At 41.8% G+C, this 26107-nt stretch overlaps 1 protein-coding gene across 3 annotated transcripts in view; it reads right to left on the reverse strand.

Moving 5' to 3' along the window:
* Positions 1–26107, reverse strand: part of MAN2A2 (mannosidase alpha class 2A member 2) — a 126512-nt gene that overhangs the window by 37778 nt on the left and 62627 nt on the right. For all 3 annotated transcript variants that reach the window (XM_056572036.1, XM_056572033.1, XM_056572034.1), the window contains exons 4-8: positions 25313–25457; positions 8031–8202; positions 6262–6389; positions 4072–4245; positions 3086–3272 (exon numbers count right to left, since the gene is read on the reverse strand). In XM_056572036.1, coding sequence (XP_056428011.1) covers positions 3086–3272; positions 4072–4245; positions 6262–6389; positions 8031–8202; positions 25313–25457 — 806 coding nt within the window. The remainder of the gene's footprint in view (positions 1–3085; positions 3273–4071; positions 4246–6261; positions 6390–8030; positions 8203–25312; positions 25458–26107) is intronic.

Consider the following 26107-nt stretch of genomic DNA (forward strand, 5'->3'; position numbering starts at 1 on the left):
GATCTATGGGAGAAATGTATTTAATAAGTTTGGATCATGTAAAGTATGTGTTTTTATTATTCGGTTATGCCAATATACATATGAGGTTTATATATGCTATGCTAATACATACAGAGGTTCAGCTTGTGTCATACGTTTCAGTTACAATGACCTAGGAAACACTGTGCGCAGGCGCAATAGATTTGTGCTCTCCAGTATATGGTTAAACCAGCTGATGTAAAATATAGTGAGCGCAGGGCGCCATTGCAATCAGGACCCGGAACGCGGTATGCGCAGGCTCAATATGAGCCTGGTGAGCAAATGCATATCTATGACTATGGCAGGTATCTAGCGATTGATGCGCATGCGCCAAATGGCGTGTAGTCCGCGATTGGCGCGTGCGCATACAGCACTGTAGATGTGATGTGCATAGGCGTATGAGAGTGTGCATGTGTTATCGTACTGTGCATGAATGTGAGACCCCCCCCCCCCCCTTTTTTGTGCCGTCGCCTTTTGGACTGTTTTAATTGATTTTAAATGTATCTGTCTGTTTTTGTACTTGGAATATTTTATAAACTTTGATATACATATTTGGGTGTGTGCTGGATTGTGTATCCCTTTTTCTGGTTGGCAAAGTGTCTATGTATTGATGCACTTAGTAGGTAGCACCCCTGTTACATATATGGTATGGTGATATTACTGAGTCCACTTTCTTTAGTGCGTATACATGCGGGTCATGTCGGCCTCATTCATTCACTGCCGCCAGTTCCCGACATGTCCCAGCTGCTGCCCTGCTCCAAGAAGATGAGATGAAGGCAGCATGGGGAGGAATAAGGAAACTGGGGGGAGTAAGGATATACACACTGGGGCCAATAAATTATTATAAACATGCATGGGCGCATACATTTGTGGGTCACAGTAGTAGTTTAAAACCCCTCTGGGAGCCCTGAATGGCTCCTTGGTGTCAGCTATTCAGGGCTCCCGGTGGGGGGTTTCAAAATGAAAGTTTACACAGTATATACATCGCAGAGGAGAGCAGCATGCCGCCCGCTCCCCTGTTTTATAACTGCTGATCGCAAGTGAGACCCAGTGCAAGCAATCCTTCAGCCCCTGTACTACTACCCCCAACATGGAACATACTCTGTTCCATGATGGGGGTAGTAGTACAAACACTAATGTAGCCTCCCCTGCCACCGGCAGACTCCTGCAGCTGGGGGAACTACTACTCCCATCATGGAAACAAGTATGTTCCATGATGGGAGTAGTAGTCATCCCTCAGCACAGCAGGAGTCTGCTGATGTTGCCTCTTTTAAGCATGCTCAGAAGTAATAACGGTTCAAAAATGGATATTATAAACCGGAGGCAAACAGATGACATTAAAGGTTCCTCCATTTCCCATAGACTTCAATGTTAAATGTATAATATCCGTTTCTATCCCATTATATTTGACGAGAGAAATAATACTGCATGCAAAGTCTTTTCTCCTGTCAAAAAAAAAAACGGAACAGGAAGCAAACGTGTGCAAACAGGTAATAAAGAATTGTAAAAAAAAATACCATTGACATCAATGGGATTATTTTACAGCCATTTGCAACCCTTTAAAAATTATCAACGGTCATTTATTAAAAGGGGCAGACGGCGGTGTGAACGAGCACTTACACAAATCACTTCCCCTCGAACACACAGCACTAGAAATGAAGGGTACACCCATCTGACAGATGGGGTACAAAATACCTTAAATCTCGTGAATGGGAGGGGGGGGCGAATTAATAAAATAAGAACACCCCTACACTCAGGGCACCCTAAGCTATTAGGAAGTATTAAAATCATAATGCCTGGGGAGGCCCCAGACCTACTTTAGGATCAGGTTGCAGGGATCAGATCCTAACAGACTAGACAGGATAAGCAGATACATATTAGTTAAACCATGTCCGACTCCACTAATCCTTCTTTTCCTTAACCATAAATGAAGAGAAGAAGCATAAAGAGATGAACACTATCTACCAGATTTAAGCACAAAAGCCCTGCAAAACAACAAAAAAAAACAAAAAACTGTACACAGTATAAAGGATAACTGACTAGATAACGAATTGGTGAAAACTGTACACAGTATAAAGGATAACTGACTAGATAACGAATTGGTGAAAACTGTACACAGGATAAAGGATAACTGACTAGATAACGAATTGGTGAAAACTGTACACAGGATAAAGGATAACTGACTAGATAACGAATTGGTGGAGGTTTGTCTGCTGGACCGCAAGAAAAAGAAGCTCAAATGTACCACGAGTAAATAAAGAGGCAGCTGCATGCTCAGCCACTGCTTCATTTATTTTCTATAGGACTGAGTGCTGAAAATCCTATAAACAGTGAGGAGCAGTGGCTGACTGTGTGTGCTGCCACTCCATTCATTACAGTGTCTTACAGAGAATTGTGTGTAAGCAAAAAACATCCATTCTATAAATTAAAATTCTAATTAATATAAGAAGATACGAAAATGGGTCGCAGTATATCAGTCCTTTTAATGCCTACTCCCAGCAGCTTAAACCACCAATCAAATAGATGATTATCTTCTTCCATGATCTTAGGTTGGAATATAGAAACAAAAAAGGCACTCCCTGTGGAGGATCACACGTGCTGAATTAAAGTAATACAGAGGGGGCACGATAGGCTCTTACCCGCTCCGGTTGTGTACCGACATACACAACAATGGACAGCATGTAGTGAACAGAGATATGTTCAAATACCCGTCTGCAGCCTTCCCACATAAATCCAAGAGACCGTATAACTTCGAAAGAACCGGGAATTAGTTGTGGCACTGATGGGGATAGAAGTAATCCAGGTGCGAACGTCAAGGTAAAATTCCTTTATTGACCAAAATGCAACGCGTTTCACTGCGCAAGCGCAGTGAAACGCGTTGCATTCTGGTCAATAAAGGAATTTTACCTTGACGTTCGCACCTGGATTACTTCTATCATGATCTTAGGTTAGAATGGAAATTACCTTCCGTGAGGAACACCACTGCCCTCCAACTTTCACATTAGAATAATTACCTGCAATATATCCTGCTTGTTGGATCCCTCTTTCCTAGTGACATATGACTTACCGTTCAGCCACATTAGACTCAGTGATGGCTCTTGGCGGTGTCTTCCATGGGCAATTAATTCTTCCTCCTGGCAAGCGCCTGAAATCAAACTGGCAGCATATTTTGGGATCAGGGCCACATGTGTGAGGCACATCGTAGCTGTAAAAGGGCATCATGTGGCAAAAGATATCAGTGTTGGAATCTTGGTCTAAAAATTGAAACACAAGACAAAATTTTTTACATTTTTAAATTATCTTTACAATTAATTCATGTCTTTGTATAATGTGTAGTATTTTTTTTTACAATTAAAGGGTGTCCAATTGAATTCAACTAACTGCAGCCTGCAGCTTGTCCACTACAGCACCAGCGTTTAAGATTGGCCTGGATCCGGACACACTGCAGCCTCAGTGATTGGTTGGGAATGTTATTGGGAGTGGTTGGGTGGGGCATCATCAGAGCAATTAAACAAAGGCACCGGGGCGAACGGGAGCATTGGTGCTGGATCGAGCAAAGTGAGTACAGTGTAGTTTATTATTTTATAGCCCTAGCAGGCGGCAGGCATTTTTTAAATTTAAACTAGAGTTCTACTACATCTACTGTAGACACAGTAAACAGAAACTTAGGATACAAGAACCATATTGTAGATTGTTTTGCAGAATGGAATTAAATGTATCATTATAGTAAAAAAAAAAATAGGGAATACCTCTTTTTAATATTACAAATTTTTGAAAATGGGAATTCCATCCTGTAGTTCTATAGGATAACAAGTCGAAAAAGCAAGAAATCCACAGTTTTATCATAACATTTAGCAGTCTTTTACAAAAGCTTAAGTGAAAAAAGAAATCAGTTAAGTAAAAAAAAATCAATCCTTTTGTTCTTGTACAGGTGGCTACTACTGTGCACTTATACTATCAGACAGTCTGGCAGCACGACTGCTGAGTACGCTACAATTCTCCAGACCTACATGCTTAGGACAAGTGCCAAGAAAACGATTGGTGGTTTCTTACCCCATGTCTGTCTCCACATAAACTCCAAGCTCTGAGTGGCTGCAAAATGTTTTTTAATAGAATAATGCACCCGCTGGATCAGCATGCTGGTTATATTAGAAAGTTTTAAAAGGTATGGCATGGTGGAGCTGTGCCCAAATGGATCCACGGCCCATCCTGACCTTGGAATGACACCTAAAATATATAGATTTTAAATGAACATGAAAAACAAGGCATTGTTAAAAGAAAGGGCATAGTTAGCTTAAATAATAAAAAAAAATATTTACTACTAATAAGTATGCAAATCACACTATTTACCAACGACATGTGTTTCTATTGCACAGAGGCTTCTTGCTATGGAATGAAATTACTGAACATATTTCCTCTTTAACTCAAGATACTGTACTAAGTATCCACTGACCTACCACAAGCAGAGCCCTTTAAAGGAAAAGGTCATTCACCCACACTAAACCCAATACACCGGGTTATAGTGCGGGTGACCAGTAGACTAATGCGGGGTCTCTGACTAATATACATACCTGCATCTGGCGCGGTGTCCCTCTAAAGAGCGGCTTCCATCTGCGTTGAATTGAGCGCTGGAGGTGGGCCTGGTGGCTGGATGTGGATGCCCACATGACCAGCGACCATGAATATTTAAATCCAGCCAGCGATCCCGCCTCCAGCACGCAATTCAGCGCAGATAGGAGCCGATCTTCAGAGGGACCAGGCGCAGGACTAAATTTATGTATAGTAGTCTGAGACCCTGCATCGGTCTCCTGTTCAGACGCACTATTACCCGGTATATTGGGTTTAGCAAGGGTGAATGTCTGCAAGGAAAATTTTTCTGCGGATATTCCGCATATATCAGAGCGCCGACACTAGGACCACTCAGAAATGCGCCGTCTCATAGGCGGCAATGCATTTCCGTGCGTACTCTGCAGAAAGAAACATGTGCTGCAGAAATTCTGCCATGTGCACAGTGCAGCAGAATCCCATTGATATCAATGGGACTCTGCTGATGCATAATCTTCGTGCGGAATCCACACGGAAATTCCATTATGTGAACATACACTTAAACTCACTTAGTATCTGAAAATGAATTACTATTTCGAGAATTACAGGTGAATCTACTGGCACCTTAAAGTCACGGAAAGTCATGGTTGAGTTGGAACCAGCTTGAAACAATCTGTGTTTTGTAATATGGTGCAATATCCCACTGATATTGGCTACTAAAAGCTTGATAGATTTTGGCACAATAATAGGACGTGAAGAGTCAATTAAACTTTTGTATTGTCTAGTTTGGACTATTTCTCAAATTCCATAACAGGCAACTAACAATGAGCTGAAAACAAATTAAAGGAGTTTTCCCAAAAAGGACAATTATCACTTATCTACAGGCTAGCTGATGAGCGTCTGATCAGTGGAGGTCCAACTGTGGAACCCCCACTGATCATAAGAATGGGGCATTGTGTCCCTCTGTTTGAATGGAGTGGGTATTGAAAATGCATGCTGCAGCTACATTCAACTGTATGGGCCTGACAAATATAGCCACAAACTCTATTTAGGGCATAGGATTCCCTGTTCCCATGATCAGTGGGGGTCCCAGCAGTCAGATCCCTATTGAACAAACACAGCAGATATTTTACTGCAACCTGTAAAATCCAAAACTTGTCTGTATAATGCCCAGATGTGACAAGTCCTTTAAAAGGAGAGCTGAGGCAAGAAGGCTCTAGTTAAAGGGGATTTCCAACTTGTATAAAACATTTACAAGAAAATACCAATACATAACACTTTACTACCTTTTATAGACTACATTTCATTACTATGTGATGAAAACATAAATTAGAAGTAGAAAGTAAGTTTATTATGTTTATTATATCCCTTCAGCAGGTGGGAAAATAAAAAAAAAGTAGCTCAGAAGGCCCAAAATATTTCATCATAAAATTCTTGAACTTTACATACAGAAGACTAGATACATCATTTCACGGGTCATAAAAATGTTTCTTTAGACCGAAAAAATTTAACTGAGGTTGCTGAGATCATGTTGGGTAAATATCAATTTGGTACAATGTATAACCTCCTACAAACACATAGGGATTTCTTAGTATATTCTTTTAATAGTGATATTTTCTATGACAACAAACTGAATTCCGAGATTTAAATAAGTCAAATCCTTCAGAATAACTCTGACAAAGACAGTTCTGTTCTTACCTAAGTTTTTCTTAAGCCACTGATGACCTTCTATCATCTGGTCAATGACAGCGAAATAATGAGTGTTGGCTTCATCTGGCATTACCCAGCCACCAGTTGTCATTTCTAGTTGTCCATTAGCAACTAACCTAATGAAAGCAGAAGCATAAATAATGAAGAATTAACAGAAATATACATGTAATACACACACACACTACTTTTTGTAAAGGAACATAACAAAGCAAAGCAAAAAAAAAAAAAAAAAAAAAAAAAAAACAACAGTTAAGGACAGGGGTAGTCTGACCAAAGACATTGAAGGTAATATCCATAGACTCCTCCATAATTATCTGATGGCACAGTGTCTCACCCCACCATCCCATGACTCTTGTATGCCTTCAAGCTCAGCACAACCTGGCAGCAGATAAAGAGATGTGTGGGAGCGTTAGCTACAGCTGAACTCTAGTTATATCCTGTTGGGAGTTACACAGACAGATGGGCAAATCCATAATTCAGATAAGTTTCTATCTAAAATATTAAAGTGTACTTTCCGTTTGAGATCATTGGGGTCTGGTGCTGAAATGTCCACTTATTGCTAAAAGGACAGAAGTACTTAGCTGAGCATTGTGACACTTCAGCTGTGATCATCTCTCCTCGGAGAGCCAAGCCTAGTGCGTATGGACAAAGCTAATCCCAACTCTGCATGGAGAACCAAATCCATCGAAAGGAAAGGGGCACAGGGCACAGTTTGACATTTCTGTTTCTACATTTGAGTGATCGGTGGGGGTCTTAACCTCCCGGACCTGACGGATCAAAACTTCTGACATGTATAACGTTTTCTGAAACTGGTGGTACACAGCAGAATTAAAATGGAGCAGTAGGGGGATATTTCTACTTTAGCAACCCACATTTGAATAAGAGGCAAATCTGTCAAAGCCTCTCTCTCTCAAACTACCATGAGGCTAGGATTCTGCACAGATTTTTTCTGGCATTTTTTTGTAAAACTGCCACTGCAGTTTTTGAGCCAAAGCCAGAAGTGTATTCAAAAAGAATGGGAAATATAAAGGAATGACTGCTACTTCTCCTTCCTCATGGATCCACTTCTGAATTTGGCTCAAAAACTGCAGTGGCAGTTTTCCAAAAAAACACCAGAAAAAAACCTCTGTGGAAACCTAGCCTAAAGGCGGAGAAGGGGGAACAAACTAAATGCCTCCCGCATTTTTTGTAAAAGAGATTTTCCATTTTAGTTTTTTATTTAAACCCCTTCAAGCATAGTAGACCAGTAAGCAGAACCCCACTGTCACAACTATGACTGACATGTCATTAAAGGGGTATTCTGGCCAAAAACATCTTATCCCCTATGCAAAGGATAGGGGATAAGATGTCTGATTGCGGGGGGCCCTACCGCTGGGATCCTCTTTGATCTCCGTGCAGCACCCACATTCTATGCGGGGCTACTTCTCCAGTCTCAGAAACCTCTGTGTTTTGGGGCCTGAAGACGTGACATGACGAGGGGGCGTGGCGTGGCGTCACAAGAGGGCGTAGCATGGTTTCAAGTCTCCAGTCCTGGAAACACAGAGGTTTCCGAGAATGGAGAAGCAGCCCCACATAGAATGCGGGTGCTGCACAGAGATCGCGGGGGGTCCAAGTGGTAGGCCCCCCGCAATCAGACATCTTATCCCCTATTCTTTGATGTATTTGGCTGGAATACCCCTTTAAAGCCTACTGCTAGAAAACTTCTCTATGCAAATATTTTATAGAATAAGACATGTGGCAGGAGTCATCTTTGTTACCTTCGAACTGCTGCCCTCTTCTGAGAATTGATGTTGTCCCACCACTTTGAAAAGAAAGAGATTTCTGACCAGATGAATCTCCGACGAGGGTCTTCTTGTAGCTTCACTACCATGTTGTTTAAAATATGCTGAGTCTGGTCATAGTAATATTTATCAAATGTTTTTATCCATCCTACCATATAAAATGGAAGACAGCAATAAGAATTATGTAAGTATTACACAGTCAACATTGAGCAAATAGTTCTCTTCATAGAACACATTTATAGGGACAATGGGGGAGATTTATCAAAACCTGTGCAAAGGAAATGCCCAGCTGCCCATAGCAACCAATCAGATCGCTTCTTTCATTTTGCAGAGGCCTTGTTTAAAATGAAAGAAGCGAGCTGATTGGTTGCTATGGGCAACTGGGCAACTTTTCCTCTGGACAGGTTTTAATAAATCCCCCCCATTCTGAACGTTATCTTCTCTATATTTTCTGTGCAGTTAAATGCTATTTATTGTTCCCCGGCATGCAGCTTACACAAGTTGACCTTAGTTTTCTTATAGGGACCTGACAGCTCTCCTGGCAAGTCAGCTTTTTTTGTATTTCCCATGAAATAACAATTCTAGAGCAATTCCTGAAACGATACAATGTGCTATTCCTCTTCCATTCCATCTTGAAATGTAACAATAATCTGACAACTGGTTATTACTGTTTCCCGTGCATAATCTCAGGATGTCAGCACTGAGTAAGACAGAGTGGGACACACCCCTTTGACAAAGGTTATTGGTAACACCCAATTGTCAATTTTATCATTCATGTCCAGAAGGAATAACATGGGAATGGTACAATGTAGGCTTTTAAGAAAAGGTGTAGCACAATTGTTATTTTATGAGGAATGCGAGTATTTACCAACACAGACATCAGGAGAGATGACAAACTATATGTTGGTTTATTGATAGGGAGTCCAGAAAATGTCAGCTGCCATAATTGTCACTTTAATATTATATATCTCCAGTGTAGAAAATCTCCTGTAGCTCTTATATAGATATAATTCCTTCATCAGATTTCTCCACGGTCAGCACTCTATTAGCATTTCCTCTGTCAGCTAGGAAGCTGTATTTTCCATTTGCTTTTCCTCGTGGGAATAAATAGCCTCAAAATATCAATTTAATTTGTCTGAATTGAGAGAAAATGGTAGGACTAAGGGAATAACCACTTAAGTACGTAAAGCCCTCATTGATAACAGATACAAATGGGGGGCTTTACTTATGAAGAATAAGTGTATATTGTTTGCTGTACACCACATGTTGCCTCTTCCTATGGAACCCGTTTTCCTTTGTAGTTGCTCTTCACAATCTTTTCTCCACTGAAAAAATGATAGAAATCCAGATTTTTTTCTTTACACATTGTTCGATGTGTGCCACTTAAATGACGAGTTAGTGCAAACAAACACCCATACAAAATGTAAAATGCTGTAGCTTTGTTAATCTTACCACACACATTGTAATAACTGCCCAATAGTCAATAACTATAGCATGCATGACCTGATATAGACTGGACTAAAATGATACTACAAATGGGGCCGTAATAACATGCAATATTCCTTTATGAATACCAAAGAGGGTTGGAAAATAAAAAAAATATTTAAAGGGGTTGCACTATTTTTAATTATTTCTTTTAAGGAGTCTGGCTGGATTAAAATTAATTAACAAGACTTTACTCACCTGCCCAACATAGCATGGGTTCCCACCAATCACCACTTCCCATCTCATCCCAATAAAAGGATATGCCATTGGGTCACTTCTGCAGCTAGTCATTAGCTGAACTGAGCCATTTTTTATGAGTTGGGACAGGACCAGGCATCTGAGATGACCACAGACCCGGTAAGAATCAGAATAAAAGTGGTGAATCGGACAGGTAATGCTTTTTTTTAACCCCAATTTAGCATGACCCCATGAGGAAAAAAAACATATTCCCACAAAACACCTAATAGATTTGCTGCAGGGCATTCTTCAACTTCAACTATTTTTCGTACATATAAATGGGGATTTTTTTCTGAAGAAGTTGAAAACGAGAACTAACCCATATTGATCACAAGGAAAGGGTATCATATTTTGCTATTACTGTAAGGGCGGTATCTTCAGGCTCCCAGACCTACATAATTCTACCAGCAAAATAACGGATCAGCCTTTATTTTTAAGAAACTAGAGTCATACTGTTATCTGTTAAGAATAATTTAAGACTGTTGAGTAAATGAATCAAAACTGTTAGCAGCCTCCACCACCCATTGGCCAGTGGTATATACTGTATAGTGGTAATTCTCAGGTTATGCTTTAATGAATTATGATTCAATGAGTAGTGGAGGCTGCAAAATATTCGAGGCCAGAGCATGCTCTATCTAAGAATAAAACATGTGCAGTTAAGAAATGAGATCATGTGACAATTTTACAGCAAGATTGTCCCCTAAAGTTTGTTCTGAAAAATGAAGGATTATTTGCAAATTCAGTTATAAGTGGACTTTGAGAAAAGTAAAAATTTTAAATGACCTAACAAGTTCTAACAGATCATACGACCATTGTTTGTGCTTTGTCCCGATTTCTACAGTAAGAATTTCTAGTAGGAGAAATAATGCCTTCATAATCAAAGCATTTTGCAGAAAGAAAAAAAGTCTGGCAAGGGGTCGCAATTGTAAGGCTCTGGGACTTAAACCTCAGTGAGAAGACTCTTCCATGAGAGGACGGCCTGCCAACTTTATTCCAAGGGCAAAGAAGCAAATCCACAAAGTCACAAAACATCCTACAATAAATTTCAATGAACTGCAGAATTCTCCAGCCTCCAAAAGGGTCAGTATTCATTACAACACAATGAAAAGAAAACAGGACAGAAAAAGAATTCATAGGAGAGTAGTATAGAGAAAACCGCTGTCACCGCTGCTCATTGTACACTTGCAAGAAAGTCACCTCGAAGAGCCTCAAATGATTTGGCATAACATTTTTAGGACAGATAAGTCAAAGGAGTGACTCCTTGGACAAAAAAAGCTTTCATTTTTCAAAGTGTCAAGCAAATAAGTTATTCTAGAATAAGACTGTGTAGTAGTATGATGGTGTGGAAATGATTTCTTCCTCAGGACCTGGACAACTTTTGTTGATAGAAATAAGAATTCTGAATTAAATTAATTCAGTGTGCTATGATAGTCTTGCTGTCTGTTCATAATTCAGACTGAGGTATTATTGGGCAAACTTAAAGGGGTACTCCACTGCCCAAGCATTCAGAACATTTTGTTCCAAGCGCTAGGTGCGGGGGTTGTGACATCATGGCCACGCCCCCTCGTGACTTCACGCCATGCACCCACAATACAAGTCTATGGGAGGGGGAGTGGCAGCTGTCACCCCCCCTCCCACAGACTTGAATTGAGGGGGCATGGTGTGACATCACAAGGGACATGGCCGTGAAGACAGCCCGCACCCAGCTTTCGGAAAACAAAATGTTCCGAATGCTGGGGCAGTGGAGTACCCTTTTAAAGGCAGAGATTTAAACCACAAAAAAGCAAAGTGGCCAAGGAGAAACATAACTAAAGCTTTGGATTAGCTGAGCTTTGACTCAATGGGCATGCAGTGACAAGAAAAGCAGTTCTAATAAGATGAATGAACTAAAGTGCCTCCACAGTCATATGAATAATGTAAAGTATGCATCTCTGCACTCCACTTAGTAGGTTACTGGTTGTAAGGGTGTATTCACACCACATTTTAGGGATACGGTCGGATCATTTTTGAACCATATCAGTTTTATTGCCGGACTTAAAACCATGGCATACAATGGATATGGTCCACAAATAAGCCAATCGGAGTCCCTATCTGACTCTGTCCGTCTCATTCAAACAAAAAGGATTCAGCACGGATGGGTATGGCAGGGAAAAGGCAGCAGTAGGTTTTTAAATTCTCCCACTGGATCTAACTGGCGTATCCCCAAAACGTGGTGTGAATAAGCCCAAAGATGAAACAGTGTAAGTTACCGTATTTTTTGCCGTATAAGACGCACTTTTTCGTCCCCAAAACTGGGGGGGAAAGTTGGTGCGTCTTATACGGCGAATACCTGCGGCCATCAACGGCCGGGACCTGCGGCTAATACAGGACATCACCGATCGCGGTGATGCCCTGTATTAACCCTTCAGACGCGGCGATCAAAGCTGACTGCTGCGTCTGAAGCGAAAATAACACTAACCCGGCTGTTCAGTCGGGCTGTTCGGGACCGCTGCGGTGAAATCGCGGAGTCCCGAACAGCTTACAGGACACCGGTAGGGACCTTACCTGCCTCCTCAGCGTCTGCTCCGTGCCGGGATCCCCTGCATGGCCGGCGGTCTCCTTCGACGTCATCACGTCGTCGCGCACGCCGTCCCGTCATCCAATAGGAGCGGCGGGCGTAGCGACATGATGACGGCGACGGAGAGCGTGGATCCGGGGGAAGAAGACGTCCGGAGCGTCGGGGACAGCACGGGGATGCGGTGACAGCTATTGAGCGACATCCAGGGAAGCGGTGACGGGTCCGGAGTGGTGGGGACACGTGAGTATTACCTCCTATCCAGTGTTCTTCAACCTGCGGACCTCCAGATGTTGCAAAACTACAACTCCCAGCATGCCCGGACAGCCGATGGCTGTCCGGGCATGCTGGGAGTTGTAGTTTTGCAACATCTGGAGTTCCGCAGGTTGAAGAACACTGTTGGGTGCAGAATCTTTTTTTTCTAGATTTTGCACCTTTAAAATATAGGGCGAGAAATACAATCCTATAGGGCGAAAAATACGGTAGTTTATTTATTTTTCATCAAACTAAGTAATCATGGAAAATGTCCTTAGCAAAATAAGTGACAAGAACCCAAAGGTCACTCTAGCTGAGCTCCAAAGAACTTGTGTGCAGATGGGAAAAACTTTCAGAAGGTCAATCATCATTGTAGCACTCCACAATCTGGACTTTAGGGCAGAGAGACCAAAAAGAAGCCTCTTCTCAGTAAAACACGCATGAAAATCCACCTGGAGTGTGGGAAAAAAAAAAAAAAGAAGGCACCTAAAGAACTCTCATACCAAGAAACAAAATTCTCTGGTCTGATGAAATCTATGTGTCCTGTCTAAAGGAAACCAGGCACTGGTTGTAGCAGCATCATGCTGTAGGGGTGTTTTTCACGACAGGAAAATTTGGAAAACTGGGAAAAACAGTGAGTATCTAGGGATTTGAAATTACTGAAATAGGGGCAGTGGAAGACCAGGGTAGGTAAGTATAACTTGTATTTTATTTTTATTCCACTCTCCGTAAAATATTTAAAAAAAAAGGTTAATATACTGGAATACCCCTTTAAATGATGGTCGGAGCCACATTTAATGGTGGAGATAAAAAAATTAAAATAAAATAATAATATTGTGAACATTGGCTGAAAAATATTTTAGTGGGATATTTGACACTAGTATTTTACAATCCAAACTGGAACTGATTGGTGGTTACTAGAGGTCTAGGGGATCAGTGATTTAGAGAATGTTTTACATCAGCCGCATTGACTAAAGGATAGTAATGCCTAGAACTACCGTAATTCAGTGGGAAAGTGCTCTAGACGTGCTCTAGACCTGTACAGAATTGAGTGTGCAGAGATGGGGAGGAGGGGAGCTGTGACCATCACGCATTGTGAATGGTGGATTCTGTATTATCAATAAATTGGGTTCACCGTATTAACCTGCCTGAGATGATAAGATGGAGGATGCTAAAAGGGTTACTCTACAGAACAGTGTGACTTTGTTTGACTTAGTGACTTTCTAATAACAAGATACTTTGGAATAAAATACTTCAAAAACTCAGGTTCTCTCTGGCTTTTGTTTCTTTGTCATTATGATACAAGATCAAGAACCATTTTGTGTGACAAAATATGTGATAATATGGGACATACATACTTCTTTATCTGAATTTCCAAGAGATTTTTTTGAAGCCTACGTAATTCCCACTAAATATAGTGAAAAAAATATGGCAAAGTTTGGATACTTAATGAGTCTTTACAAGTAACAATCATTTATAGGATAAATAACAATAACAGATAAATATACTAATCCCAGTGAACCTCTTAATAATAGAACATAATATGTATTGAGAATAACATTCACATGAATACATAAATTAGGCAACTAAATTAAATCAGAATTAAGGGTGTGTTCCCACATTCAGGTTTTTAATTGCAGCTATCGGATACAAAGCCAGGAGTAGATTTATATGTGCCCTCCATTTATGTCCCTGGCTTTGTATTCAATAATTGCAATTTAAGATAATGATAATGTGAACATACCCTAAAGTCGATCAAATTAGCAAGTCTCTAAATGAGAGAATTAGCTCCCCAGGGCTCACATTTTGTTATGTTGGACTTGATGTTAAAATAAAAAAAAATAATAATAATTAAAATAATACTAATTCATTAAAAAGGAAACAACTAAAATATGACATAGACATAAGTATTCAGACCCTTTACTCAGTACTTAGTTGAAGTACATTTGGCAGTGATTACAGCCTCCAGTCTTCTTGGGATGATGCCACAAGGTTTGCACACCTGGATTTTGGGATTTCTGCCATTTTTCTGTGCAGATCCCTTCACACTCCCTTCACAGGTTGGATGGGGACCATCGGTGGAAGCCATTTTCAGGTCTCTCCAGAGATGACGAACTGGGTTCAAGTCAGAGCTCTGGCTGGGCCACTCAAGGACATTCACAGATTTATCCTTAAACTACTTCTTTGTTGTCTTGGCTGCGTGCTAACAGTTATGGGGGAAGATTTCTCAATGTGTGCTTAGTTACACACGTTTTTAAAGCTAACTTAACAGGATCAAGTTATGTGTACGTGTGGGTAATTAATTAAAAGTCACACGCAGTGCTATAAATTTGGCACACATTCTCATGTGTGGGTTTTTCGTTGTAGTAAGAAAGTTTTGTAATAGCAGATTGCTGTTATTGATTTTGCGAAATTTGGAGCCCTCTGCAATAAAATTTGTGACATTTTTAGAAGGTTGAACAAGATAAAGTCACAAGCACTGCAAAGTCAAAGGGCAGAATCATTCAAGAAGCAAGTTTGGTAAAATCACTTTAGCTTTTTTTGCAAATTTCAGGATAGTTCTCATGTGGCTTCCTTCTGGCCACTCTACCTAAAGCCCATATTATGGAGTGCTGAAGTGATAGTTGACCTTCTGGAAGTTTCTCCCATCTGCATACAGCATCTTTGCAGCTCAACACGAGGGACCATTGGGTTCTTGGTTACTTCTCTTACCTATGCTCTTCTCCCCTGATTACTTGGGTGGGGCAGCCAGAATCTTGGTTGTCCCCAACTTCTTCCATTTAAGAATTATGGAATACACTGTGAATTTTCAGTACCCTTTTCCAGATCTGTTCCTTCACAAAATCATGTCTCTGAGCTCTACATGCAGTACTTCCCACCTCATGGCTTGGTTTTTGCTTTGTTATGCATTGTCAGCTGTGACACCTTATATAGACAGGGCTGTGTCTTTACAAATCTTGTCCAATCAGCTGATTTAACCACAGCTGACTCCAATCAAGGTGTAGAACCATCTCAGAGATGGTCAAGACAAATGGGAGATCCCCGAGATAAATGTCAAGTGTCATAGCAAAGGGTCTGAATACTAAATGTCCATACATACATTTTCAATTTTAAAGGGGAACTCCGGTGGAAACAAGTGGAAAACAAATATTTTAAAATCAACTATTGGCAGAAAGTTATACAGATTTGTAAATTACTTCTTTTTAAAAATCTTAATCCTTCAAGTACTTATCAGCTGCTGTATACTACAGAGAAAATTGTGCAGTTCTTTCTAGTCTGAACAAGCATATTCCTATAGAACACCTCTCCTGCTCTGGACAGTTCGTGACACGGACAGAGGTGTCAGCAGAGAGCACTGTGGTCAGACTGGAAAGAACTTCACAAATTTCTCTGTAGTATATCTGTAGTATACAGCAGCTGATAAATACTGGAAGGGTTAAGATTTTTAAATAAAAGTGATTTACAAATCTGTTAAAATTTCTTGCACCAGTTGATTTGAAAAAAAAATTTCCACTGGAATGGAAATTTGATAAGATTTCTAAAGCTATATTTTTACAAAAAATAGACATTTGGCAGTAGCACCTGTCTGCAACTGCCAGCATCGGACTTTAGTCACATTGGGGACTTTATTTTTTTCAAACAAAACAATGTAAAACACATATTTGATTTTGCCGCGTGTGGAAATGTCTGTATGGTTAATGGTCCTAATGAACAAAACACCAAATGGCAGAATTGTTCATTTTTATTCAAATCACATCCCATTTTTTTATAAAAAACAAAACAAAAGTCTATATCTTTGCTGAGCATGCTGTGAAGTCAAATAAACACATTTTGTACTGCTTGTGCTACACTACGAACTGCCAAGGTTTAGCAGATGAACACATGTGTCAGGATCCGGACTGGTATGCAGCGAGGACACTGGTGGTGGATCCTCTGTGTCAGTGTGGTGATGGCGTGGGCCGTAACAGGGGAACGGAGTCTAAGGAGTTACTGGTTTTCACAAGAGCCCGCCGCAAAGCGGGATGGACTTGCAGCGGCAGGTAACCCCCAGGTCGTTCCACCCGATAGCGACTCAACCCCAGCTGACAGCGGAGACAGGCGCGGTACAAGGGACAAGGCAAGAGCAAGGTCGGACGCAGCAGAAGGTCAGGGCAGGCAGCAAGGGTTGTAGTCAGGGGCAACAGCAAAGGGTCTGGAAACACTGGCTTGGGAACACACAAAACGCTTTCACTGGCACTAGGCAACAAAATCCGGCAAGGACAGGAAGGGGAAGTGGGTTTTTATACAAATGGCGCAGGTGCAGGTACTGATTGGGCCAGGCACCAATTAATGGTGCACCGGCCCTTTAAATTTCAGAGAGCCGGCGCGCGCGCGCCCTAGAGAGCGGGGCCGTGCGCGCCGGGACTGAACAGCCAGAGGATGGGGCAGGTGAGGAGATTGGGATGCGACCCACGGGCGGGCGCGTCCCGCTACGTGGATCGCATCCCCGCCGGTGACACCAGTGCAGCGCTCCCGGTCAGCGGGTCTGACCGGGGCGCTGCACAGAGATGAACGCCGCGAGCGCTCGGCGTATCAACATGAACTTAAAAATGTTAAACCTGTAAAAACTGCATCAAAAAACCACAGCAATTCATTGTAAAAAGTGTGCATTTTTCTCCCCACAACAACCCTACAGCAATTTATGAACCCAGTCGAAGGGAGAAAACATGGCAGGTCGGGTATCTTGGGTATTTTTTCATCCAAAACTTAAAATACTGCCCAAAATGCTTTATGTGAACTCATTCATAGGCTCTATAGTACATTCATTTCTTCTACCAGTGTCATTGAGGAGGTCAGGTAAATCCTTTGGTCCAACTAGCTAAAAAAACATAAACCACTATTTGGTAATGATTGCACAAGTAGCGTACCACTTTAAGTGCACCTATCAGATGCCTTACAGGGGCTTAGATCAAGATTTGGATTAATCACTTAACCACAGAATAGGTGATAAGTAACTGATCGGAGGGGGTTTACTTTTAAGACCTTCCTCAATCATGAAAATGGGGGCTCCTCTTTCCCTGAATGAATGGTGCAGCAGTGCACACGCTTATTCTCTGATCCATTCACTTTGGGATTGCAGAATTAAAGACAAGTACAGTATTTGGCTATATTTAGAAATCCCATCTACAAGAAATAGCATAACAGCCAAGTACATGTTGCACCATCCCAGTTACTCAGGAGGATAAGGGGCCCCCATAGTTGTGATAGATGGGGGGCCTAGCCTGTGGATAGGTGAACAATTTGAATCTTGGGATACTTCTTTAAGAGTAACTGTATCCACTGCTGATTTGATGCTGTTAAATCAATATAAATAGGTGAACACAGCATCAAATCTGCAGCAATTCTGGTACATGTGAATGTACCCCAAGACAGATAGAAAGAAGCCTTTAAACGTTCAGTATTATACGCCAAGACATAAATGAAGTTATTCCACAGGATTGTCTACTTTATACTGGCAACAGAAAACCTGGTGGTAAAAGGTCACGCGGGGAATTAAATCGCTAAATATAAAATTCTGTGTGAAGCCTTTCATGTCAAACTATTTTTATGCATTTTATTCAGATATATATATTTATATATATATTTATTTATTTATTTATTTATTTATTTTTTTATGCTCTGGTGATCCTTGTGTGAGTTAACATTTCATCTGACAGGTACGGAAATGTCAAGATATAAGAAAATAGGAAAGAAAATGAAGCTGCAGTTTTTTTTTAAACTATCAGCACTGTCCTAGTTACAGTTTCTTGGGACACAAGTCAGTTTCACATTAAACTCAAGTTAAATTCCATATTAAGTCGGAAAACTTACGTGTATTTCCCCACCTTGGCTTTAGACGCAGCATCTGACCAGAAAGTATTTTTGCTGATTTTTTTTTTTTTTTTTTTACAATATGCAAGAGCAGATAGATACAGACTAAAATTGGTCACTGGTGGTGGGGGTATACTATTTATCCTAATATCACTATTTTTTCATGTCTTGTTGATGTATGTATATATATATAAATTTTTACAAAGATTTTGTTTTTAAATGGGCACTGTCACCAACTTTATTTTTTGATATGTTGTAGTACTTATGTACTACAACATATCTCTAATATACTTTTATTACTTTTTTTCTTTTCATTAAAAAGGTTTCATTTACAATTAAAAACTGGCTACTGAAAAAGGACTGATTTTGGCCTGGCAATCAGTCCTTTTTCAGTTAGGCTGCACTCGCTCTCTGCTTGTCAATCAGACAGGTGGGAGCGAGCACATTGGCTCCCTGGCCACTGGCTGGGAGGCCACTCCTCCCGCACATCGCCACCGCCGCCTCGTTGCCGCCGCTGTCCCTGCACGGCCGCTGCCGGACTCTGCAGTAACTGCAAGTGTAATGAGGGAACCGGGTATGCGGGGCGGGGGGGGGGGGGAGTTGGGGGGGAGGAGTGAACGGGCTAGTGCCATAGTGGGGGGGGGGGGGCGGGGGGAAACGGGATAGCAAAAAAAATATATAGGATGGTGGGAGCTACCCTTTAAATGCTGTCCCTTTATGTACAGAAACCTCTTAAAGATGACAACCCAAAACTGCACTGAAATAGGGTCTAACATTGGGATGTTCTTCTCAAAGAAATAGCCACTATGCATAATATGTGGTCCAATGCAAACGGTCTGCATAAGGGGTGGACTTCTCAAAGAGGTGGTTTTTTGGATTGGTACATCACTGTAAAGAGTATGTTAACACTAGGCTGCACAATGTATTAAAATGGAATGGCAATTTTTGCAAATTGCGATATGACCCCCAGGGAAAATTTGTGATTGCCTGTGGTAATATCACATGCACACACAGGGTTTGTGGCTGGGCCGCCATTGAAATTCAAGTGCTAAATCAGTGTTTCGCAACCAGGGTACCTCCAGCTGTTGCAAACTACAACTACCAACTACCAGCATGCCCAGACAGCGAAAGGCTATGCAGGCATGCTGGGAGTTGTAGTTTTGCAACAGTTGGAGGCACCCTGGTTGCGAACACTGTACAAAGTAATAGGAATGCTGGGAAACATAAAAAACCGGATGCTCACCTTGCCCTGGTCCCGGTAGGTCTGCCCCAGATCCCGTTCGCCTCTGTGTGGTCACAGTATCTTCTCTGTCCCAACAAACAGCTGGTTCCAAGACCTTTTTCACTTAGCCAATCAGTAAGCGCAGCGGTGTCATATGTCAGGCCAAAGATTGGCTGAACAGGAAGGTCCTGCAAGTCCCATAAGACACCAGACTGCATGGAGACCTACGGGGACCTGGGCTAGGTAAGCATCAGGTTTTTTCCTGTTTCCCCTGCGTCCTGGCACAATATTAATAGGGGAGATGTGACATGGAGAGGGGGGAAGGACATGTGACAAGGGGAGGCGGGGGAGATGTGACAAGGGGGGGGATGTGACAAGGGTGGAGGATGTGACATTTGGGGTGTGGGATATGACAAGGGGAAGATGTTGCAAGAGGGGAGATGTAACAAGAGAAGATGTGACATGGGGGGATGTGACATTAGGGGACTAACATGAAATGTGGGGATGTAAAATGGGGGCCTGGACATGAAATGGGGGAGATGTAAAATGGGGTGTGTGGACATGAAATAGGGGGACAGAAATGAAATGGGGGAATGTAAAATGGGGGATGGACTTGAAATGGAGGGATAGACGCAAAACGGGGGGGGGGGGATATGAAATTGGGGAATAGAAATGAAATGGGGAGACTGGACATGAAATTGGTAGATTTCACTATTTGTATACTATATCGCAATAGCATATCAAAATCTCATTATTTACCTCCATAATTGTAATTGCACATTTTCCCCAAATCATGCAGCCCTAGTTAATACACTGTGAATGTGCTGCAGGTCAACTGCAAAAAATGTGCATTTTTTTTGCACAAGACAAATAAATATATATAAAATCAGATGCACTGAGATTTCTGGTGTTTGCTGTGCTCAGTAAAAGATGGTAAGAGAAGAAGAGTGAATTGTAATGGTGGGGGGCTGGACTGAAGCCCATTGGGGTGCTCTCTGGGAGAACATGTGACAACAAATCATGTGACTGCATAACATAACGTGACAGACTAAGGGTACATTCCCACACGGCGTATTTCCTGCGTATTTGCTGCTGCGTATTTTATTTTCTCTGTTGAAGTCAATGGGTAGGAAAATACGCAGCACCAAATACGCAGCAAATACGCAGCAAATACGCAGCAAAATACGCCGTGTGGGAACGTACCCTTACACAGGTCCTTTGTACTACCTATACATAAGGATACTGTCTACGCATTAAAGTGATATACACAAGATTTTGGAAACAACAGGGGGAGACCTTGAAGGGGAGCCCCCAGGTCACTGAGGGTCTCAACCTGACAGGGCCTAAGGCTAGTGCAGGATCATGTCCTGTACTGGGACATTACACAGAAAATGTAGCCTAACAGTGACTGGTATACAGCTTTCTCTGTCACGGGTTTCCTTATGACATCATTAATAACATCACTTTTCTTTAGCAGCCTCCATAGGTAGAAGCATTTGTGGTTTTTAGTGAGGGTGTACTGGATATTTCAGTTCTCTATCACAGTGCAAGGCCAATCAAGTAAATAAGAAATAAAATTACTGCGTTATACTCAGTGCGACAGTCCAATCCTGCCGATAGCACTCTGAACAGGAGCTTTCAGTGCCATCAGATAGGGAATGTAAATTAAAACCAGGATGAAACATTACCTTATGTGGGGTAGGAAGAGGTTTAAGATCCTGAACTATAACAAAATATACATAATCTTATAAGGTTTCCCAACTGATAAGCTGTCTAGCAGGTTTTCCAGGGTTGGAACCCCAAACAATCAGCTGCAATCTCTGGGAGAGTCGAGCAGTGCGTGTTCAGTTTCTTTACAGCACCACCTCAGGCCAAATAAAGCATTACACATTGAAAATGCATGGACATACCAATTCAGAACAAGAGATGCTTTTTGTAGCCAGGATCTTGAATAAAGGACTTCCTTCTAGTAACCCACAATTCATTTATATACTATTGTATTTATTTATTTATTTATTTATTTATTATAACTAGACAGCCCTTATAAGGATAATTCAACATTTATCAGTGTTTTTAATATAAAGGAGTAGCAGATCTAATATATTTGATATATTTGCTGCTTAAGCTGCAGGCAGCAGGTTATTGAGCAGGAGATGCTGAACAGATTGATATGTAGAGTTGTGGGAAAAGATTCAGCAGATCTTGTTGTCTATTCATTTAAATCTCTGCTTGGGGCTTTAAAGTCCAATGGGTGGTCCTACTCCGTGACAGTTATCTCTGTATGCACACTGTCAACCACTGACTAGGACTGTCTACTAGACTTCTAAACTCTAAAAGTGCAGAGAGTTCAATAAAAAAAATACTAGTTCTCCAGAATTTTCCCCCACAAAATATAGTGTATATCAATCTCCTCAGCTTCTGACCGGTTCCCTTTAAATGTCACTATGAATTTATTTTCAGTGCAGACAGCCCTTAAATGTCTAAAAGAACTGCTGATGGTTTCATTGCACACACACAAGCAATATTGTCAATAAAGGCTAATAGGTTATGTCCGAAAAGATAATAAACACCAGCATTGCTGATTGACAGCTAAGGTTGTCCTCTGCTGAACCTCAAGTGTCTTTGCTCAGCTTTGTTATCTCCAAACCCAGCCCTAGATTCAGTACTAAACTGACTGCCTCCGTCATACGTACACAATTCTCATGTCGTACAAATCCTCCTTTTCTACCATGATGAATGCACACAAGCTTTCAATGCAATGACAGCTAGCTGCTGTTTTGCTACATTTGTTACCTATAGGCACATTTCAGAGCATATCCTGACAGAAAGCCACATTGGGACAAGGCAGAATTTTCTAGTCGTAAATGTTAAGTGCCCTATTTCCTTTTGGATAACACCTGTTCTACCTAAATCTTCATGGGAGCGCTGGCAGTAACTCTCCATTTTTTTCTCACCTATTGAGGCTTTTAGTGACCTATATATATGCCATTTCTGTATACTTATAACAGCCTCACATTCACACAATATCAAACAAAACACAAGAAAACGACATGGTCAAGCCCTTGTTTATTGTCTAATAGGTTTTGGAGCATCCATTGGTCAATGAACATCCAGGATGGTTGGGGGGGGGGGGGGGGTCATAACTTAGAATGCACAAGACTTAAAGAGGTACTCCGGCGTCAGGAACTGTCCAGAGTAGAAGCAAATCCCCAGAGCATACCTTACCTGCTCTAGACAGTTCCTGACACAGACAGAGGTGGCAGCAGAGAGCACTGTGGTTAGACTGGAAAGAACTACACAACTTCCTCTGGAGCATACAGCAGCCGTTAAGTACTGGAAGGATTAAGATTTTTAAACAGAAGTAATTTAAAAATCTATATAACTTTTTGGCATCAGTTGATTTGAAATTATTATTATTATTTTTTTTTACCACTCTATTATGTATAACCCCTACAGCTAAATGGCCAAAGAAAATCACCGGACAGACTTAATGTCTATATTCTTCTCTAAGATTCATGGAGGGAGTAAATTGTTTGCCCATCTGGTCCTTTTGGCCAACCAGCTGAGGGGTATGCTGTATATTATACACAGCTTTGGCCTCCTACTTGGGAGTAGTTGCACCCAAATAAAGCAGTATTTACAAGTACGCATTTCATCCGGGAATCAGAGAGCTCAGGATGACGTGTGAGGTCCTGCCCAGATAGGCGAGTGCAGCAAAGTATGGTATTGTCAAAAGGCTCAGAAGAAACTAAACTGAGAGGGCAGGATATTGTTCTGTTCCTTTAACAAAATAAGTAGAGTGTATTCTAGTGCCACCTGGGAAAGCTCTGTAAGTATTTTGGGGGAGATTAAGCAAAACCTGTGTAGAGGAAAAGTTGACCAGTTGCTCATAGCCACCCATTAGACTGCTTTGTTTTTAAGTTTTTCAGAGGCCTGTTAAAAATTTTTAAAAGTGATCTGACTGGTTGCTCTGGTCAGCTGCTCCACTTTTCTTCTACACAGGATTTGATAAATCTCCTCATTTATCTTTACTCTCTATATGTACCACAGATAATTATTATTTGCCATAGGATTTTATGCATAATACAAAATGCTACAACTGTTTAGTCATCACTCTTAACAATGCACTGAAAGTGCTGAAAGCAAAGTCTCGGTTCATCTGTGTTAAAAACCTGAGCCGTCCTGACATACCCTGAGTTGTGCAGCAACAAATCAAAAATGTCCCTTTATAATGGAAGTTAAATGGGCACTGTCATTTGCAAAATCGTTTTACATAAATGTAGATGATAACATTATATGTATATTTGTAATTTACATTGATTATAAAATGTGTATATTTTTGGGTGAAAAACATACTGTCTTGTCCCTGCATGTATTGCCTGTATGTTTCTGTGCAGAAGTGTGGACGGGACAAGTAGGACTCTGTGCAGTGAGGACAAACAGGGCTCCATACACTGAGGATAAGCAGGGCTCTGTACACTGAGGACAAGCAGGGCTCTGTACACCGAGGACAAGCAGGACTCTGTACACTGAGGACAAGCAGGGCTCTGTACACTGAGGACAAGCAGGGCTCTGTGTACTGAGGACAAGCAGGGCTCTGTACAGAGAGGACAAGCAGGGCTCTGTACACTGAGGACAAGCAGGGCTCTGTGCACTGAGGACAAGCAGGGCTCTGTACACTGAGGACAAGCAGGGCTCTGTGTACTGAGGACAAGCAGGGCTCTGTACACTGAGGACAAACAGGCCTCTGTGGACTGAGGACAAGCAGGGCTCTGTGTACTGAGGACAAGCATGGCTGTGTACACCGAGGACAAGCAGGGCTCTGTACATCGAGGACAAGCAGGGCTCTGTACACCGATGACAAGCAGGGCTCTGTGCACTGAGGACAAGCAGGACTCTGTACACTGAGGACAAGCAGGGCTCTGTACACTGAGGACAAGCAGGGCTCTGTGTACTGAGGACAAGCAGGGCTCTGTACAGAGAGGACAAGCAGGGCTCTGTACACTGAGGACAAGCAGGGCTCTGTGCACTGAGGACAAGCAGGGCTCTGTACACTGAGGACAAGCAGGGCTATGTGTACTGAGGACAAGCAGGGCTCTGTACACTGAGGACAAACAGGCCTCTGTGGACTGAGGACAAGCAGGGCTCTGTGTACTGAGGACAAGCAGGGCTGTGTACACTGAGGACAAGCAGGGCTCTGTGCACTGAGGACAAGCAGGGCTCTGTACACTGAGGACAAGCAGGGCTCTGTACACTGAAGACAGGCAGGGCTCTGTACACTGAGGACAAGCAGGGCTCTGTACACTGAGGACAAGCAGGGATCTGTACACTGAGGACAAGCAGGGTTCTGTGCACTGAGGACAAGTAGGGCTCTGTGTAGTGAGGACAGGTAGGGCTCTGTGAAGTGAGGACAAGTAGGACTTTCTGTATTGAGGACAAGTAGGGCTCTGTGTAGTGAGGACAAGCAGGGCTCTGTGCACTGAGGCTCTATGATACGCTCCCGGCTCACACAGCAGGATGACTGACAAGCTAGGATCCTGCACAGAGTCCTGCTTGTCCCACCACTACAATGACCACAAGCTGTGAGACCTTCCTTGAGAATAAGGTGGTCTGACATTTACATCACACAGGTAGAAAGCATATTTCTTCCCTTACCGGGATCATTGTGAGAATGAGGCACTACAAAGACCTGCAGAGGTTCTTTTTCCCATTCTGTAGGGTCATATGTGATGTCAAACCCTTGTTTCCATACTCCTCCATCGACATTATCAAAAGGCAACTGTGTGTAGATATCCAGCATCTGTAATACAAGCATTAGATTCCAGTATGTGATTGGTTAAAAGTACATTAAGTGCAACAACTGACACATTAACAAAGATCTAGTAGAAAATGCCAAAACCTTTTATATAAAAAAAAGTTCACAGCATGCCACCTGTCAAATGTTCCATCAACAGGGGCTTTAAAATGGTTCTCCACATTTGCACATAAGAAGGTGGGTGAGATGGCAAGTGTTTACTCTTCCGAACAATGCTTGACATGGAAAAACAAGATAATGGGCCTCATTTACTAAGAGTGTTGGGATTTTACTAGTGCAAAATGTTGTTTCAGACTTGCAGGATTCCTCTCTATTCACTATAAGGATTCATAGATTTACAAGGCGAGAACATTTTCTGACCAGATTTTTTACAGGTGGAAATTTCCAGCCATTTATTCACAGGATTTTCGGTGAATTCAATAGTATATAGGTCGAGTTGTAAAAACCACGCCCCTTTAGGTCTGACCATGCCCCTTGCGACAGACCACCCTATTTTTCGGCTTTTCACAATGCAATGTCAGGTTAGTCGGATTTTTCCTGGTGAACACTGTCTCAGACACTATGCACCAAAATAACTTGGAAAAACCATACAAAAACTAGTGGGCTTTAGCTAAGTAAATGAAGGCCATTGTGTC

This window comes from Hyla sarda, chromosome 4 (genome assembly GCF_029499605.1).
Source record: "Hyla sarda isolate aHylSar1 chromosome 4, aHylSar1.hap1, whole genome shotgun sequence".
In the NCBI taxonomy this organism is placed as follows: Eukaryota; Metazoa; Chordata; class Amphibia; order Anura; family Hylidae; genus Hyla; species Hyla sarda.